Source organism: Bombina bombina, chromosome 2 (assembly GCF_027579735.1).
Source record: "Bombina bombina isolate aBomBom1 chromosome 2, aBomBom1.pri, whole genome shotgun sequence".
Classification (NCBI taxonomy): Eukaryota; Metazoa; Chordata; class Amphibia; order Anura; family Bombinatoridae; genus Bombina; species Bombina bombina.
In genome coordinates this window covers 820,549,470-820,569,574 of record NC_069500.1, presented here as the reverse complement: position 1 = coordinate 820,569,574, position 20,105 = coordinate 820,549,470, and the positions used below count along the sequence as shown (strand labels likewise).

At 42.8% G+C, this 20,105-nt stretch overlaps 1 protein-coding gene across 1 annotated transcript in view; it reads left to right on the top strand.

The window, feature by feature from the left end:
• Nucleotides 1–1,362: 1,362 nt before the first annotated feature.
• DOT1L (DOT1 like histone lysine methyltransferase) overlaps nt 1,363–20,105 on the top strand; it is a 742,223-nt gene continuing 723,480 nt past the window's right edge. The window contains exon 1 of the mRNA XM_053700101.1: nt 1,363–1,464. Within this exon, the coding sequence (XP_053556076.1) occupies nt 1,363–1,464 (102 nt within the window). The remainder of the gene's footprint in view (nt 1,465–20,105) is intronic.

Genomic DNA, 20,105 nt, shown 5'->3' with positions numbered 1-20,105 from the left:
AGCAGGTGATTCACGTCACCGGAAGTGACGTGGTATACACATTCCTACGCAGTAGACAACTTCTTTTAGAACACTGGCTCATTTCACTATATGGCAGAAGTTTTGTAAAGAATGTTATCCATTTGCAAGACCACGAGGTGGCAGCACTATTTCCTGCCATGTAGTGCTCCAGATGCCTATCTAGGTATCTCTTCAACACAGAATATCATGGGAAATCAAAGCAAATTTGATAATAGAAGTAAATTTGACTTTTTTTTAAATGGTATGCTATGTCTGAATATAAAAAGACTATTTTTGGGCTTCATATCCCTTTAATTATTAGTTGATCTGGTGGCAATTCTTGAATCCTAAAATACAAACATCAGATTCTAACCAAATAAGGCCATATTCAGTAACCAGGTAGACATTAAAAAATACCATAGTAAAGATCTGATTTTATTTACAATAATATACTACACATTTCATTTATATCTACAAAAAATTTTACCTATCCAAATAGTGAAAGGATATTTTCGGTCTGCTCGTAAAATGGATATATACCAAATAAAATGTATGTAAACAATGTCATCAGCATTTACACCAAAATACAGAGTTAACTCCCCTCCCTCATATAGAGGTATCCCCCCTTCTCAGCACGCACTGCACGTCCTGGGTGTCAGCTGCATCACCACCCCCTTTGTCTGCCATATGGTTTATTCTCCCACTTATCCTCACCTCAACCTACATCTCTTTATCATCTGACACCATACACAAATTGTGCGTATAAGCGTTAATACATAATACTAAAATTACGCATGGATTTTTCGAAATTAATTTCCCATCAAACATAAGGATGATTATGTTTTAGTGGTAGTGAATGTCTAGATCACCCCTGAACGTGTCATTTGGACTGATCCACCGGCCGCCTGAGGTTAGGGTACCCCATATCACCTTCTCTAATGTCTGGGTTCGGCGCTGTGTTATCGTGGATCTAACCATAAATACTGGTGGTCTGGGGTTATTGATCGGCTGATACATATTTTTACCCAACTATTGCCCTGTTGTTTATTCTCAGATACCGGGTTAAGGGGCCATGTGAGGACACCCACGGGATTATTTATTTAATTTATATCTTTAAGGCGGCTGCAGACGAAGCTCCACCTTTTCCCTCCCCCTTCTCAGGTCGGATTGGTTTGCCCCGGCCTTGGGCTCATTGTTGCTTGGCGCCGGGTCCAAGATGGCGCTACCGAGTCACTGAGTGTGAGAAACAGTGAGACCCGGGGACCTGCTGGCGGAGACACCCTAGACATAATCTGCACATTGTACATTATCTGTAAATCCCTCTGCATCGCTTTCTGGTTTGGATTAGTATGCTCTCCGGACATGGGAGAGAAGCTGGAACTTAGGCTCAAGTCTCCCGTGGGAGCCGAACCTGCCGTTTATCCTTGGCCGCTGCCCGTCTACGTGAGTCCGGGGATATACATAATTTGAGGCCTCAAGGGGAAGTGGCAATATGTATATAAACACACACACATATATACATATATATATATACACATACACACACACACACATGCACACATAAACATTAGGGATATGCATATATTTTTATTTGGAGGACATTGTAAGGTTGTATGTATGTTTATGTGTATATGTGATTAGCAGCATGTGTGTATAAAAAAACCAAAACATACCCATGCATGTCATTTTATTACTTTTTCTGTTTAACACATTCAGATCTATATGTATTCAACTATATTTTTATATTCCTTAAACCATGGTAATGACTTGTTAAAGTTATTCCTCATGTTGTACGTTAATAAGTATTTGATATCTGGACTGTGGCTGCTTATATAATGTATTTGTACTTTAGAAACAATATTACTATTTAAAATGTCAAAGTCAATCTGATTACTGATCTAATTTTGCATTGAAAGGGTTGAATCAGGTTTACAGGCTAAAGTCTCTTGATCATTCTGTAACTCTGACATTTTAGAATGTAATTTTTAGTATTTGTGTGTTTTGTATGGTAACCTATAGTGTGCATATTGTTGATGGGTTTTCTGCTACATATTTGTTAGTTTCATTTTATTTCAGGGTGTGATCCTGACTTTGTTCAACCTTTGTCCTTTTTTGTTACTGCTGGCAGTGTAACATATAACTAAATAAAAAAAATTCAATGGATTTCAGCGTCAGGGTATTCAGGCAGGGCTAAATCCCATAACACTGTTAGTCCTTGCTAAGACAGCAGTACATAATCAGCAACTTATCCTGTAACCTTTTCATCTCCGTTTCCTATTTGCTTAGTGCAAATGTTCATTTTGCCAGCAATGTTTTTTTAAATTTATTTAAACAATACCACAATTTACCCTTACATTTTCAATAAAGCCGTTTTCAACACATTTATTTAAGCCTTGCTATCTTATTTTTTTTAACATTTTGTTGTCACTGTTGAGCTGCATTTTTAGGATTGTTGCCAGTTTTAATACACAGGCCCAGCCCTGAACAAGCTTCTGTATATGTGTGTTTTCAGGGAGTGATTGATGGCTTCTGCAATTTAAATACATTTTTTTTTTTTATTTATAAAAATAAGTCATGATGCTGAGTATTGGAAGTGTAACAAATTTAATGTTTTTTTTTTTTTTTTTAAATGTATAGTTGTATTCTATATTGGAGTTAATGACATATCCCTTGTTGCTTGGACAACTTAAAGCTGTTGTGTGTTTTAATCAATATTCTACAGTACACTTACATTTATTTTGCTGACTTTAAGCAAGTGGGTGTTAGATGAAGATTTTAAACTTTATTATTCCTGTTTAGTAATTTCTCCTCCTCCAGAAACATGTTTTTTTTTTTTTTATTATTTATTGAAACTACATGAAAAAGCCATTGGTTGATCTGTATGTATGCATGACTATATCGATGTATGCAATCTATTTGTCATTGACATTTATACAAGTCATCAGTTTACAGTATATGATAAGAATCACATTTTTCTGTGTGCACTAAAAAAATCTGAAATTTTTGTTGTACAGTGTTCAAATTCCTTAACATTCTGTCATATTTCCTTAACATACACAGCTGCTCAGTATGCCTACAATATATTTATATTGAGAAATCTGTTGGCTAGATGCAGCAATACATTTCTAGTGTTGTCTCTCCTGTGTCCCCATGCTGCCGGATGGACCTCAGTCCAGCGATTTGTCAGTTTGTAATGAGCCTCTCTATTTTTAGCTTGTCCCGCCTTTGGTGCATGTGGGGTTAACCAAGCTAAGGCCTGCAATTGGCTGAGTGAAGCCACACAGTTTGCCCGCTCGATAGCAACCGTTGCTCTCCCCCTTGAATCTCACAGACCCTGAGCGCAATACATTTTTTTTTATTTTTTTAAAGAGGCAGAATGAAAGTCTGCCACTTGGATAACTCTTATGTATGATGATGAGCAAACTACAAATTATTCCAGCAGTATAAATATACATGATGGCATAATGTATAGTGTCTGTTTACTGATCATTAAATGTCAGTGTAGTGATATGTCATAGCATCTATTACTAAGGAACATTATGCACTTCTTAATATAGAGAATATACTGATCATTTTGTGTACTGCATTGTGTAATTGTGAAGAGCACCTGGAGAATAAAAATCAGAATGTCTTATTGTAATAGCAGTGGATCTCATCATTTAATAGTAAGCTCATTCTACTATAATCTTGCTCAGTATTGCTGTTTAAGAAACATTTCAGGTTTGATGTCTGTCTGTGCCTGAAATATAGTTATTGCTTTTCACACAATCTTTTTAAGGATAAAAAGATATTACTCATTGGATACTCCCCTTGTTTCCTGGGACATAGATTGACTAGTTAGCTGCCATTTTGACTCTAGAGATAATTTATCTCCTATTATATAATATTACAAATCACTTGAGTTTATTATGACACTATATTGGAATCACAACCTTTATATTAAGGATTGTGGACATACAAACATAAATAAACAATATTTTATTAGGTTTTTGTAGAGCGTACACAGATTCCGCAGCGCTATAAACATAGGCTGTATACAAGATAAACATTTATAGAGATAAAATGGGTAGAGGGCCCTGCCGAGTTGCACTGTTGTTGTCGACTCTTATGAAAGTGATATGAAAACAGCTGGGCTCATAGGCTTACATGCTAAGTGGTTCAAGGGGATATAAATAGTTATTGCTAATATATTTGCTTTTATCTAAACAAACTGAACGTTTGTAGTTGTATTCTTGTCCTCCCTTTTGATCATCTGTATGCATATATCTAAATGTATTGTCCCTATTTTTGAATCCTCCTGCTCAATTTCCTTTAGTCTCTGTTAAAGGGACAGTGTACTCCAAATATGTTATTGTTTTAAAAAAAGATAGACAATACCCTTTTTTTTTATTTTTTATCCATTCCCAAGTTTTGCATAACCAATACTGTTATATTAATATACTATTTACCTCAGTGATTACTTTGTATCCAAGCCCCTGCAGACTGTCCCCTTATTTCAGTTCATTTGACAGACTTGCATTTTAGACAATCAGTGTTGACTCATAAATAACTCCACGGGAGTGGGCACATTATTTAGGCTCACGTGAACTAGTGCCAAGGACGTACATGGTATGTCCTACAAAAAAAGTCAGTTAACGACCAAGGACGTACCCTGTACATCCTAAGGGGTTTTAAGCAGTGGAAGTGATCCTGAGGCATCACTGCAATACCTTTTTTGGCACACCGATGCAGAGGGGCCACTCTGTGTGTGGCCCTCTCTGCATCGGCCAGCGATGGTACTGATCGTTGGTGGGTGAGAGCAGCTGCAGGGAGGCGGGTGGGCGGCCCATCGCTTGGAAACTTCCAGAGGCTGTCGGGGGTGTGCGCGTGCAGGGGGTGGGGCGTGCACGCATGGCCGGGATCTAAGCGGCATTTGTAAATGTGAAGTGTTGGGAGAGGGTGGGTGCAGAGGGTGGTGGGTGGCAGAGGAGGGGGGAAATTAAAAATTAAAAAGGTATCTGGGAGGGGGTAGAGTATGGAGGGGGGGCAGCTACTCTACAGAAAAATTGGGATAATTTTTTTTTTCTTAGAAAAAGTGCCACATTTGATTGCAACCCCTTCACTGCTGGGCATAATACACGTGTGATGCAAAGCACCGTTTAGCGACCTTCTAATTACCAAAAAGTAATCCCAACCCATAAATATCATCTTCTATTTCTGAACAAAGGGGATCCCAGAGAAGCATTTACAACAATTTGTGCCATAATTGCACAAGCTGTTTGTAAATTATTTCAGTGAGAAACCTAAAGTTTGTGAGAAAGTGAAATTTTTTTTTTATTTGATCGTATTTGGTGGTGAAAATATAACAAAATGGGCCTAGATCAATACGTTGGGTTGTCTATTAAAAAAAACTAAAAAAATAAAAAAAATATATATGTGTATATATACACACACACACACACACACACACACACACACACACACACACACACACGTTAAGGGATACTCAGGGATTCCTGACAGATATCAGTGTTACAATGTAACTATCACTAATTTTGAAAAAAAAATGGTTTGGAAATGGCAAAGTGCTACTTGTATTTATTGCCCTATAACTTACAAAAAAAAACAAAGAACATGCAAACATTGGGTATTTCTAAGCTGAGAGCAAAATCTATAAACTATTTAGCATGGGTGTTTTTTTTGTGGTTGTAGATGTGTAACAGATTTTGGGGGTCAAAGTTAGAAAAAGTGTTCCCCCCCATTTTTTTTTCATTTTTATAAAAACATTTTTTATAGTAAATTATAAGATATGATGAAAATAATGGTATCACTTGAAAGTACATTTAATGGCGAGAAAAACGGTATATGTGTGGGTACAGTAAATGAGCAAGAAGAAAATTACAGCTAAATACAAACAGAGCAGAAATGTAAAAATATCCTTGGTCCCAAACTGTCAAAAAAATGGAAAAGTGCTGTCCTTAAAGGGACAGTCAACCCAAAATTTCAAATAGGTAATTCCTTTAAGCTTGCTAATGATTATCATTTTGAACTATAGCCTAATTTAGTAGCCTAAAGCGTTTCTAAGCATTAGTACTTTTGTTTCTTGTGGCTGTTTAAAATGCCTGCTTGCCCCTCCCATATTTTGTCATCAGTATCTTCATTGTGCAGCCCTAACCGCTAATTTTCGTCCGTCCACACTCCCATGTTTTGCGCAGTGCGCCGATAACGCTGTAGGGGGGGAGGTTTTAAAAAAGATCTCTAAATCCCTTCTCCTTTTCCTAGACCGATTTTTAAAGTAAAGGTAAACTTTGATCCGGCTTCCTCCAATCACAGCATGTCCTCAGACAATAACTACCCTGGGGAGAAAGCCGTGATTGGAGGAAGCCGGATTAGTCATTGCTGACGTGTGAAGAGAGGATTTCAAGGAGGGGGAAGCTGCTCTGGCTGTGAAAAGGGAAAAAAAAGCTAAGTTTTTAATCAAAACGGCTGATTTGTAAACTTTGATGAATGAAAGTGCCCCTGTTTGTAATAGTATTTTTAAAAAACGGGCTTTTATTCATTAAAGTTTACCTTCACTTTAAACTGTAATGATCTCACAAAAGAGATATGTAATTGTACTTTAGATGTTCAGGATAAACATGCATATCTGCACTCTGTATAGACCAAGCTCTCTTGCAATAAGCAGCCTTAGAGGCCATGTGCAATAAAATTCAGCAAATGTTTGTTATATAACTCCTGTACTGATCAGGCAAATATAATCTTCATAGAAAGGTAGTTATGGGATAGTCCATAAAACAAGACGATTACCCCAAAAACAAGCATAAATGTATATTATAGTTATGCAATAAACAGTATGCATGAAATATCATAAAATTGTGAACCAAATTAGTACAAATAAACTTCTAAAACCTCTGAATCATAAGTGGGGGTTAGGAAGAGTATTGTGAATCTACATAGTGGACCTGTATGTATGTTGCTTATGTAACATGGAAAAATTGTTGCTGTCATTAATAGACGGATGATGAAATCCTGAGGTTTTTCACCCAGGCATCCCTGACAAAACAGTGGATCTTGGAAGTTACCTGGGTGCTGACTGATAATAGCTTAATGTTTTATTAAAATGTTGGAAATTAAACTGCTGCTTTTTGTTTTTATAATAAAATATTCTTTTAATACGGTTTTTCTTAAATCGCCTTTCTCCCCATCCATATGGATAGGTAGAAATGTGCATGGTGGTTTTCTCATGCTCCAGGCTATAGCTTCTGAAGTAGTGAGTGGCCTCACGTATGTTGCTCAGCAAGTGCTTCACAAGAGTGAATGAGCATTGACCACTAACAGAAGGAATTAAATACATATATGCAATGTTTGTATTATATTAAAATACACCATACAGTAACTGTAGCTTTAAGAGGTGTGCATGTCTTTATATCTATATTTAGCTTGTGTTCATTCATTTTGCTTGCTTAGAGTACTTTAATAATCCTTTGTGATTGGACAGCATCATCTGTCAATCATATTAAGCCATACATACCCTCCTTTCAAAATACCAGGCACCTGGAACCACTTGTTGTCGTAATGTGTCTACAATTAATCTTGTAATTGCAATAAAATGTTCCTTTAATAATGTCTAGTGAAATTTGATGGTTAACTTGACATTTTTTAAAATCCGATCAGGAATCTAAGCAATTTTTTAGATGGACTTTGATTGATCATTTCTAATAAAGATGTGCTATAACTTACTTATTCATCTAACCATGCCATTCTAATACCCCACACTTTAGCAGCCCACTTCAAAACTCATATCTTTTTGTTGTGTGCTAACTATTTGAACTGTTCACCAATCTGTGCTCTAGCTAAAAAAAAAAGTGCCGTACGGCAAGGGCGCAGATTGGAGAACAGTTTAAACCATTAGCTCACAAAAAATTAGCTTTCAAGTGTGCGACTGTAGCATGAGGTGTTGGTATGGCACGGCTAGATCAACCCCTTAAAGCTGCATAAAACAGTATGAACTAAAATAAGTTTCTAAATATATAATGCAGCCAAAGCTTACCTGCAAAACGTTTTCTCTTTTTTCCCCCATTAACTCCTTTTAATTTAGGCATAGTTTTGTTTGCAGCAAGCTCCCCCTGGGCATTTCCATATACAGTTCTGCTCATAAGTTTACATACCCTGGCAGAATTTATTTCTTGGCCATTTTTCAGAGAATATGAATGATAACACAAACTTTTTTCTTTCACTCATGGTTAGTGTTTGGCTGGAGCCATTTATTATCAATCAACTGTGTTTTACTCTTTTTAAATCATAATGACAATAGAAACTACCCAAATGACCCTGATCAAAAGTTTACATACCCTGGTGATTTTGGCCTGATAACATGCACACAAGTTGACACACAGGGGTTTGAATGGCTATGAAAGGTAACCATCCTCACCCGTGATCTGTTTGCTTGTAATTAGTGTGTGTATATAAAAGGACAATGAGTTTCTGGACTCCTGACAGACCCTTGCATCTTTCATCCAGTGCTGCACTGACCTTTCTGGATTCTGAGTCATGGGGAAAACAAAAGAATTGTCAAAGGATCTGCGGAAAAAGGTAGTTGAACTGTATAAAACAGGAAAGGGATATAAAAAGATATCCACGGGATTGAGAATGCCAATCAGCAGTGTTCAAACTCTAATCAAGAAGTGGAAAATGAGGGGTTCTGTTGAAACCAAACCACGGTCAGATAGACCAACTAAAATTTCAGCCACAACTACAAGGAAAATTGTTCGGGATGCAAAGAAAACCCCACAAATAACTTCAGGTGAAATACAGGACTTTCTGAAAACATGTGGTGTGGCTGTTTCAAGATGCACAATAAGGAAGCACTTGAAGAAAGATGGGCTGCATGGTCGAGCCGCCAGAAGAAAGCCATTACTACGCAAATGCCACCAAGTATCCCGCTTACAAAACGCCAAACAGCACAGAGACAAGCCTCAAACCTTCTGGCACAAAGTCATTTGGAGTGATGAGACCAAAATTGAGCTTTTTGGCCACAACCATAAACGCTACATTTGGAGAAGAGTCAACAAGGCCTATGATGAAAGGTACACCATTCCTACTGTGAAACACGTAGGTGGATCACTGATGTTTTGGGGATGTGTGAGCTACAAAGGCACAGGAAATTTGGTCATAATTGATGGCAAGATGAATGCAGTATGTTATCAAAAAATACTGGAGGAAAATTTGCATTCATCAGCCCGGAAGCTGCGCATGGGACGTACTTGGACATTCCAACATGACAATGATCCAAAACACAAGGCCAAGTCGACCTGTCATTGGCTACAGCAGAATAAAATGAAGGTTCTGGAGTGGTCATCTCAGTCTCCTGACCTCAATATCATTGAGCCACTCTGGGAAGATCTCAAACGTGCAGTTCATGCAAGACAGCCCAAGAATTTACAGGAACTGGAGGCTTTTTGCCTGGTAGAATGGGCACTGTGTACTGTGTGTATGTTGTGTGGCTGCATGCATGTGAATGCTGTGTACTGTGTGTATGTTGTGTGGCTGCATGCATGTGAATGCTGTGTGCTGTGTGTGTGTTGTGTGGCTGCATGCATGTGAATGCCGTGTGTGTGTTGTGTGGCTGCATGCATGTGAATGCCGTGTGTGTGTTGTGTGGCTGCATGCATGTGAATGCCGTGTGTGTGTTGTGTGGCTGCATGCATGTGAATGCCGTGTGTGTGTTGTGTGGCTGCATGCATGTGAATGCCGTGTGTGTGTTGTGTGGCTGCATGCATGTGAATGCCGTGTGTGTGTTGTGTGGCTGCATGCATGTGAATGCCGTGTGTGTGTTGTGTGGCTGCATGCATGTGAATGCCGTGTGTGTGTTGTGTGGCTGCATGCATGTGAATGCCGTGTGTGTGTTGTGTGGCTGCATGCATGTGAATGCCGTGTGTGTGTTGTGTGGCTGCATGCATGTGAATGCCGTGTGTGTGTTGTGTGGCTGCATGCATGTGAATGCCGTGTGTGTGTTGTGTGGCTGCATGCATGTGAATGCCGTGTGTGTGTGTTGTGTGGCTGCATGCATGTGAATGCCGTGTGTGTGTGTTGTGTGGCTGCATGCATGTGAATGCCGTGTGTGTGTTGTGTGGCTGCATGCATGTGAATGCCGTGTGTGTGTGTGTGTGGCTGCATGCATGTGAATGCCGTGTGTGTGTGGTGTGGCTGCATGCATGTGAATGCCGTGTGTGTGTGGTGTGGCTGCATGCATGTGAATGCCGTGTGTGTGTGGTGTGGCTGCATGCATGTGAATGCCGTGTGTGTGTGGTGTGGCTGCATGCATGTGAATGCCGTGTGTGTGTGGTGTGGCTGCATGCATGTGATGCCGTGTGTGTTGTGTGGCTGCATGCATGTGAATGCCGTGTGTGTGTGTGGTGTGGCTGCATGCATGTGAATGCCGTGTGTGTGTGTGGTGTGGCTGCATGCATGTGAATGCCGTGTGTGTGTGTGTGGTGTGGCTGCATGCATGTGAATGCCGTGTGTGTGTGTGTTGTGTGGCTGCATGCATGTGAATGCCGTGTGTGTGTGTGTGTTGTGTGGCTGCATGCATGTGAATGCCGTGTGTGTGTGTGTTGTGTGGCTGCATGCATGTGAATGCCGTGTGTGTGTGTGTTGTGTGGCTGCATGCATGTGAATGCCGTGTGTGTGTGTGTTGTGTGGCTGCATGCATGTGAATGCCGTGTGTGTGTGTGTTGTGTGGCTGCATGCATGTGAATGCCGTGTGTGTGTGTGTTGTGTGGCTGCATGCATGTGAATGCCGTGTGTGTGTGTGTTGTGTGGCTGCATGCATGTGAATGCCGTGTGTGTGTGTGTTGTGTGGCTGCATGCATGTGAATGCCGTGTGTGTGTGTTGTGTGGCTGCATGCATGTGAATGCCGTGTGTGTGTGTGTTGTGTGGCTGCATGCATGTGAATGCCGTGTGTGTGTGTTGTGTGGCTGCATGCATGTGAATGCCGTGTGTGTGTGTTGTGTGGCTGCATGCATGTGAATGCCGTGTGTGTGTGTGTTGTGTGGCTGCATGCATGTGAATGCCGTGTGTGTGTGTGTTGTGTGGCTGCATGCATGTGAATGCCGTGTGTGTGTGTGTTGTGTGGCTGCATGCATGTGAATGCCGTGTGTGTGTGTGTTGTGTGGCTGCATGCATGTGAATGCCGTGTGTGTTGTGTGGCTGCATGCATGTGAATGCCGTGTGTGTTGTGTGGCTGCATGCATGTGAATGCCGTGTGTGTTGTGTGGCTGCATGCATGTGAATGCCGTGTGTGTGTGTGTTGTGTGGCTGCATGCATGTGAATGCCGTGTGTGTGTGTGTTGTGTGGCTGCATGCATGTGAATGCCGTGTGTGTGTGTGTTGTGTGGCTGCATGCATGTGAATGCCGTGTGTGTGTGTGTTGTGTGGCTGCATGCATGTGAATGCCGTGTGTGTGTGTTGTGTGGCTGCATGCATGTGAATGCCGTGTGTGTGTGTGTTGTGTGGCTGCATGCATGTGAATGCCGTGTGTGTGTGTGTTGTGTGGCTGCATGCATGTGAATGCCGTGTGTGTGTGTGTTGTGTGGCTGCATGCATGTGAATGCCGTGTGTGTGTGTGTTGTGTGGCTGCATGCATGTGAATGCCGTGTGTGTGTGTGTTGTGTGGCTGCATGCATGTGAATGCCGTGTGTGTGTGTGTTGTGTGGCTGCATGCATGTGAATGCCGTGTGTGTGTGTGTTGTGTGGCTGCATGCATGTGAATGCCGTGTGTGTGTGTGTTGTGTGGCTGCATGCATGTGAATGCCGTGTGTGTGTGTGTGTTGTGGCTGCATGCATGTGAATGCCGTGTGTGTGTGTGTGTTGTGTGGCTGCATGCATGTGAATGCCGTGTGTGTGTGTGTGTTGTGTGGCTGCATGCATGTGAATGCCGTGTGTGTGTGTGTGTTGTGTGGCTGCATGCATGTGAATGCCGTGTGTGTGTTGTGTGGCTGCATGCATGTGAATGCCGTGTGTGTGTGTGTGTTGTGTGGCTGCATGCATGTGAATGCCGTGTGTGTGTGTGTGTTGTGTGGCTGCATGCATGTGAATGCCGTGTGTGTGTGTGTGTTGTGTGGCTGCATGCATGTGAATGCCGTGTGTGTGTGTGTGTTGTGTGGCTGCATGCATGTGAATGCCGTGTGTGTGTGTGTGTTGTGTGGCTGCATGCATGTGAATGCCGTGTGTGTGTGTGTTGTGTGGCTGCATGCATGTGAATGCCGTGTGTGTGTGTGTTGTGTGGCTGCATGCATGTGAATGCCGTGTGTGTGTGTGTTGTGTGGCTGCATGCATGTGAATGCCGTGTGTGTGTGTGTTGTGTGGCTGCATGCATGTGAATGCCGTGTGTGTGTGTGTTGTGTGGCTGCATGCATGTGAATGCCGTGTGTGTGTGTGTTGTGTGGCTGCATGCATGTGAATGCCGTGTGTGTGTGTGTTGTGTGGCTGCATGCATGTGAATGCCGTGTGTGTGTGTGTTGTGTGGCTGCATGCATGTGAATGCCGTGTGTGTGTGTGTTGTGTGGCTGCATGCATGTGAATGCCGTGTGTGTGTGTGTTGTGTGGCTGCATGCATGTGAATGCCGTGTGTGTGTGTGTTGTGTGGCTGCATGCATGTGAATGCCGTGTGTGTGTGTGTTGTGTGGCTGCATGCATGTGAATGCCGTGTGTGTGTGTGTTGTGTGGCTGCATGCATGTGAATGCCGTGTGTGTGTGTGTTGTGTGGCTGCATGCATGTGAATGCCGTGTGTGTGTGTGTTGTGTGGCTGCATGCATGTGAATGCCGTGTGTGTGTGTGTTGTGTGGCTGCATGCATGTGAATGCCGTGTGTGTGTGTGTTGTGTGGCTGCATGCATGTGAATGCCGTGTGTGTGTGTGTTGTGTGGCTGCATGCATGTGAATGCCGTGTGTGTGTGTGTTGTGTGGCTGCATGCATGTGAATGCCGTGTGTGTGTGTGTTGTGTGGCTGCATGCATGTGAATGCCGTGTGTGTGTGTGTTGTGTGGCTGCATGCATGTGAATGCCGTGTGTGTGTGTGTTGTGTGGCTGCATGCATGTGAATGCCGTGTGTGTGTGTGTTGTGTGGCTGCATGCATGTGAATGCCGTGTGTGTGTGTGTTGTGTGGCTGCATGCATGTGAATGCCGTGTGTGTGTGTGTTGTGTGGCTGCATGCATGTGAATGCCGTGTGTGTGTGTGTTGTGTGGCTGCATGCATGTGAATGCCGTGTGTGTGTGTGTTGTGTGGCTGCATGCATGTGAATGCCGTGTGTGTGTGTGTTGTGTGGCTGCATGCATGTGAATGCCGTGTGTGTGTTGTGTGGCTGCATGCATGTGAATGCCGTGTGTGTGTTGTGTGGCTGCATGCATGTGAATGCCGTGTGTGTTGTGTGGCTGCATGCATGTGAATGCCGTGTGTGTTGTGTGGCTGCATGCATGTGAATGCCGTGTGTGTTGTGTGGCTGCATGCATGTGAATGCCGTGTGTGTGTGTGTTGTGTGGCTGCATGCATGTGAATGCCGTGTGTGTGTGTGTTGTGTGGCTGCATGCATGTGAATGCCGTGTGTGTGTGTGTGTTGTGTGGCTGCATGCATGTGAATGCCGTGTGTGTGTGTGTTGTGTGGCTGCATGCATGTGAATGCCGTGTGTGTGTGTGTTGTGTGGCTGCATGCATGTGAATGCCGTGTGTGTGTGTGTTGTGTGGCTGCATGCATGTGAATGCCGTGTGTGTGTGTGTTGTGTGGCTGCATGCATGTGAATGCCGTGTGTGTGTGTGTTGTGTGGCTGCATGCATGTGAATGCCGTGTGTGTGTGTGTTGTGTGGCTGCATGCATGTGAATGCCGTGTGTGTGTGTGTTGTGTGGCTGCATGCATGTGAATGCCGTGTGTGTGTGTGTTGTGTGGCTGCATGCATGTGAATGCCGTGTGTGTGTGTGTTGTGTGGCTGCATGCATGTGAATGCCGTGTGTGTGTGTGTTGTGTGGCTGCATGCATGTGAATGCCGTGTGTGTGTGTGTTGTGTGGCTGCATGCATGTGAATGCCGTGTGTGTGTGTGTTGTGTGGCTGCTTGCATGTGAATGCCGTGTGTGTGTGTGTTGTGTGGCTGCATGCATGTGAATGCCGTGTGTGTGTGTGTTGTGTGGCTGCATGCATGTGAATGCCGTGTGTGTGTGTGTTGTGTGGCTGCATGCATGTGAATGCCGTGTGTGTGTGTGTTGTGTGGCTGCATGCATGTGAATGCCGTGTGTGTGTGTGTTGTGTGGCTGCATGCATGTGAATGCTGTGTGTGTGTGTGTTGTGTGGCTGCATGCATGTGAATGCTGTGTACATTGATTTTTGTTTTTTGCACTTGTTGCGGTTTTGTTGTTTATGCATGTTGTTCTCAGTGAGATTGTGATGGTTATTATTGTGACTCTAGCTTTGGAAATACAGTTATAGTGACTGTCATGCATGCTAATAAATCTTAATTTAATTGAATCGCTACAATGTGTGATTTATTAAAATTTTGGGATGGTGGTGTGCCACAGGATTTTTTAATGTAAAAAAAAAAGTGCCACGGCAACAAAAAGGTTAAAAATAACTGTAGTAGACAACCCCAAGTATTGATCTAGGCCCATTTTGCTATATTTCATGCCACCATTTCACCGCCAAATGCGATCAAGGTTTCTCACTGAAATTATTTACAAACAGCCTGTGCAATTATGGCACAAATGGTTGTAAATGCTTCTCTGGGATCCCCTTAGTTCAGAAATAGCAGACATATATGGCTTTGGCATTGCTTTTTGGTAATTAGAAGGCCGCTAAATGGCGCTGTGCATCACACATTTAATTAGGTATCTTGTGCGGAGGTTACAGGGTTCATTTTAACTTTAGTGTAGAGATTAGCCTCCCACCAGACACATCACACCCACTGATCCCTCCCAAACAGCTCCCTTCTCTCCCCCACCCCACAATTGCCCCCCCATCTTAAAGGGACACTCAATCAAAATTAAACTTTCATTATTCAGATAGAGCATGCCATTTTAAATAACTTTCCAATTTACCTCCATTAACTAAATGTGCACAGTCTTTTTATATTTAAACTTTTTCAGTCACCAGCTCCTACTGAGCATGTGCAAGAATAAGTGTGTATGCATTTGTGAATGGCTGATGGCTGTCACATGGTACAGGGGGAGTGGAAAAAGACATAACTTTTAAAATTCTCAGAAAAAAATCTACTACTCATTTGAAGTTCAGACTAAGTGCTATTGCATTGTCTTGTTATCTTGCATTTGTTGATTATGCAAATCTACTGTGTTGACTGGTCCTTTAAGTACTTTGATTTTTTTTGTAAGTATATTTACATATTCTGCTGTGTAGGATCCCCCTCCCCCTTATTGGGGGCCATCTTGGGTACTGGCAGCTGTCTGCCAGTACCCAGTTTGCACGAATATTTTTTTTCTGTAGTGTAGCTCCCCACCACCACAGACCAACCCCTACCCCCTGACTAATCTTTTTTTTTTTTTTTTTTTTAATTGCCTCCCCCCCCTTTTTCCCACTTTGCACTAAAAAAAATTCTGTAGTGTAGTGGTTCCCACCCGCTCCCTCCCCGTGCACGCCCCCGGTCCTGCCCCCCTCCACATCACAGGGCCCATCGATGGCCGCCACCCAGCAGAAGGAGGCAAAGAGCACCACAGCAGAGCTGTTAAATAGCTCCACCCTTCCCTCCCACTCCAGTCATTCTCTTTGCCTACATTAGTGATAGGAAGAGGTACAGTGAGGTATTCTTCAATCAAGAGTTTATTATTTTTAAAATAGTGCAAGATTGTGCTGCTTTGTCCTAGGGTGTAGCCGTAGTCCATATCAGTCTCTACAGTAGAGCTTTGGTGGCTTTAAAGCAATGGGAACTTGTGGGACATAATTCTCACTGCGCCTCCCATACTGATGCTGCCCCGATTATGAAAGTCTGAGGGGATATACTCAGTCCTTTCTTTTTTTCCAATGGCCAATGTGAGGAGAACAACCTCTCAAGCCGGGTGAGCTGCCCTGCTGCCGGACAGATTTCTAAGGTAAGTGCTAATGTTTTATTTTCTGGGGATGTATGCAGAAATATTAGCACTTTAACATATACAATGGACACAGGATGACATTCTTCCTAAGGGGAGGATTAGTCATTGGGCAGTCTCTGCAGGCACTGGGGACGTAGGAGAAGTGGCTCTTCTAGGGGTGATATCAGATATCATTATGTTTGGTGCATTTTACTCCCAGCGGTTTTCTTTTAAGGTTAAAAAACAAAACAAAAACTAGCTGACAGGGAGTTTTACCATTATTTTAAATTTTGAAATGTTTGGGGCAATCTGTACTCCCAATGGCTTCATTTAGCATTTCTAGCTGACCGGGAGTTTTTAGTCTTGGCCGTAGATTTTGGGGCAAGTTTTTACTTCCAGAGACTTTATTTTATATATACTAGTCGGATGGGAGTTTTTGACTATTATTGCCGCCATGATTCTCCCGGCGGCTCTGCTTCTAATAAGGTATTTAGCCGCCCAAGAGATTTATTTTGTCAGGCCCACAATGTGCGGAGCTATACTACTCGTTTTGGCGCACCTTTGCTCTTAACCTTAATACCGCTGAATCGGGCAGTTATGGTGGGTCTTCTCTGATGCGTTTTTGTCACGCAGCAGAGAGACTTTACTCTGTTTTTAGAAGTTTATTTCCCGGATAATATACAGTTGCCTTCTGTCAAGTCACCTCAGATTGAGGTTTGGGGATTGTTTTTCATTTTTATGTTAGTTTTATAATTACATAATAGTTATTTTGTCTCTTAAAAAACACAATATTCCCCATTTTTAGTTGTCCAAATAGTACTTTCAGTTTAAGAACACTCTAGATATTTTACATATCTCTGTTATTGGAATAAATGTGAATCTCTAACATTTAAAGACACAGTATCTCTGATTAGGATATTCCATTTTTATTTGATACAAAATGTGATTACACTTTATGCTTTACTTCTATGGTAGTGTGACCAAAATTTTCTTTCTCTCTCATGTATTATGAGGATGTTACAGTTAAGAAATAAACCTCTTTCTAAGAGCCAACATTGTTTCAAATGCTGTTCATTAGGCATTCTGAGAATGTTAAATATATTCTGCAGTTTTCTCCAGTATCCCAAAAAAGATTTGCGTCCATTCAACCAGTGCCCTGCATTTCTTCCACAACTCCTCTTGGAGTTACCTTGCAAGACATCGCTTCCCCCTTGTACTAGGCGGTCTCGGGTGTGTTGTCGGCTTTTCCCATGCTGCAGGGAGAGCGCAAGATGAAAACTATTTAGTGAGCGAGGTTTCTGTCATAGTTGTGCTATGTCTGAGGTCCCCCCCCCCAGATACCTGAGGAAGGGGGATACTGCGGTAGCGTCTGAGGGTAAAATCTCAGATCGGACGGTATGATTCCTCCTCCTGATAATGAAGTCTTCAGGTTTAAGCTATATCACCTCTGGCTAGTATTTAAGGAGGCTTTAGCTACTCTACAGCGACTCACGGTCACTGTTAATTCTATGTGGTTCATTGCTAAGGAATGAAAGAACGGGTATCCCTTTTTTCTACATTTCCTATATTGAAAGAGAGGTTTCCTTAACAGACTTCTCAAGGAGTATTGACAGACGGTACACCCCGTGTAAGGGACAAGTTCCCCGCTAGCCAGGAGATCTTCTATTCCCATAGAGGATAGTTGTTTCCTTTCAGGACCCCGTGGACAAGTGGGTAGTGGGGTTACTCTAGAGGGGATCCTAGGTTTGGTATTGCTACCTTGAGCGGCAGCATACTAGTTCATACCTTGTCTGGATCTATTCGGACAAACTCTCTACACAATGCAATCTAGAATAGATAAAGCCCTTAAGTGGTCAACTCCTTTCTTACAGTACTTCCCTCAGGTATTAAGTGGGGAACTAAGTTTTCTTGCTTACCATATTAGTTTGCAGAACTTACGTTTGAGATCTTGGTCTGAGAACGTGTCACCTAGCCTTTGGCGATTCCTTGTTTGGACCGGGTTTGATGGAGAGGAAGTTAGGGCCATTCCTTCCTCTAGTTAAGATTATTTTTTGTTCCTTTCAAGAATCAAAGGAATCCTTATACTTCTGCCTTTGAGCAGGAGGGAATTTTCAACTTTCTAGATTATCTGGAGCAAGATAGCAGGTTTTCTTCCACTGGGTAGGGGGCCTCTCCTTCATGGGAGTGAGAGTTCCTGTTCCGAATCAGGGTCTGAGATTTATACAAACTGTTTGAGGTTCCCAAGAAAAAGGGAACCTTCAGGTCAATTTTAGATCTCAAGAGTCTAAACAACTTTTTCAGAAGTACCGTCCTTCAAGATGGAAGCTTTTCCATTCTCCCTTTGATCCTAGTGGGTCAATTTATGAGAACAGTGGATTTAAAGGTCTGCTACCTACATGTTCCCATTCACAGGGATCATCACAAGTTCCTAAGGTTTGCCTTTCTGGACAAACACTTCCAGTTCGTGGCTCTTTCTTTCGGTCTTACCACAGCTTCCAGAATTTTCACAAAGTTTCTGGGATCTCTGTTGGCAGTGCTTCGGTTACGGGGCATTGCAGTGGCGCCCTATCTGGACAACATCCTAGTCCAGGCGCCATCCTTTCAACAAGCAAGATCCCACACGGACATGGTGTTATCCTTCCTGCGATCTTCACGGGTGGAAGGTAGATTTGGAAAAGAGTTCCTTAGTCCCAAATACAAGGGTAACTTTCTTGGAAACCATAATAGATTCCCTATCAATGAAGATTTTTCTGACAGAAGTCAGGAAATCAAAGATTTTCTATACTTGTCTAGCCCTTCAGTCCACTCCTCGGCCATCAGTGGCGCTCAGTGCATGGAGGTAATCGGGCTGGTGGTGGCGGCAATGGACATCATCTCGTTTTGCTCTTTTCCATCTCAGACCTCTGCAGTTAAACATGCTCAGGCAATAGAACGGATATTATGCGGATTTGTCTCCTCGAATACTGCTGGAGCAGAAGACAAGGGATTCTCTTCAATGGTGGTTGTCTCGGGATCATCTCTCCCAGGGAACCTGCTTTTACAGACCATCCTGGGTGATTGTGACAACAGACGCCAGCCTTCTAGGGTGGGGAGCAGTCTGGGGTTCCCTAGAGGCTCAGGGAGTTTGGAGTCCTGGAGCTGAGAGGGATTTTCAATGCTCGCCTGGCCTCTGTCCAGTTGTCAGATTCCAGTCGGACAACATAACTAAAGTGGCTCACATCAATCATTAGGGAGGAACAAGGAGTTCCTTACGATGACGGAGGTAACCAAGATAATTCAGTGGGCGAAAACCCATTCTTGCTGCTTGTCGGCGATCGATATCCCAGGGGGGACAACTGGGAGGTGGACTTCCTGAGCAGGCAGACCTTTCATCCGGGGAAGTGGGAACTCCGTCTGGAAGTGTTCTCCAGCCTGATCCTCAAGTGGGTCAGCCGGAATTAAATATCATGGCATCTCGACAGAATGCCAAGTTCCCGAGATTCGTGTCGAGGTCCAGGGTCCCCAGGCGGAACTGATAGATGCTCTGGCGATTCCTTGGACCTTCAGTCTAGCATACCTATTTTCTCCGTTTTACGCTTCTTCCTCAGGTCATTGCTCGAATCAAGCAGGGAGAGGGCATCGGTGATCCTCATTGCACCGGCTTGGCCTCGCAGAATTTAGTATGCAGTTCTGGTGGACATGTCATCTCTACCACCTTGGAGACTTCCATTGAGGAAGGACCTTCTAATCAAGGGCCCTTCACACAAATCTAGTTTCTCTGAGGCTGACTGCTTGGAGATTGAATGCTTAATTTTATCCAAACAGGGGTTTTCTGACTCGGTCAAAGTGACAATGATTCAGGCTCATAAGCCTGTAACTAGAAAGATTTACCATAGGATATGGTGTAAATATCTCTCTTGGTGTGAATCCAAGGGCTACTCATGAAGTAGAGTTAGGATCCTAGAATTTTGTCTTTTCTCCAAGAAGGATTGGAACAAGGTTTATCGACAAGTTCCCTAAAGGATCAAATCTCGGCCTTATCTATTTTGTTACACAAACGTCTGGCGGCTGTCCCAGATG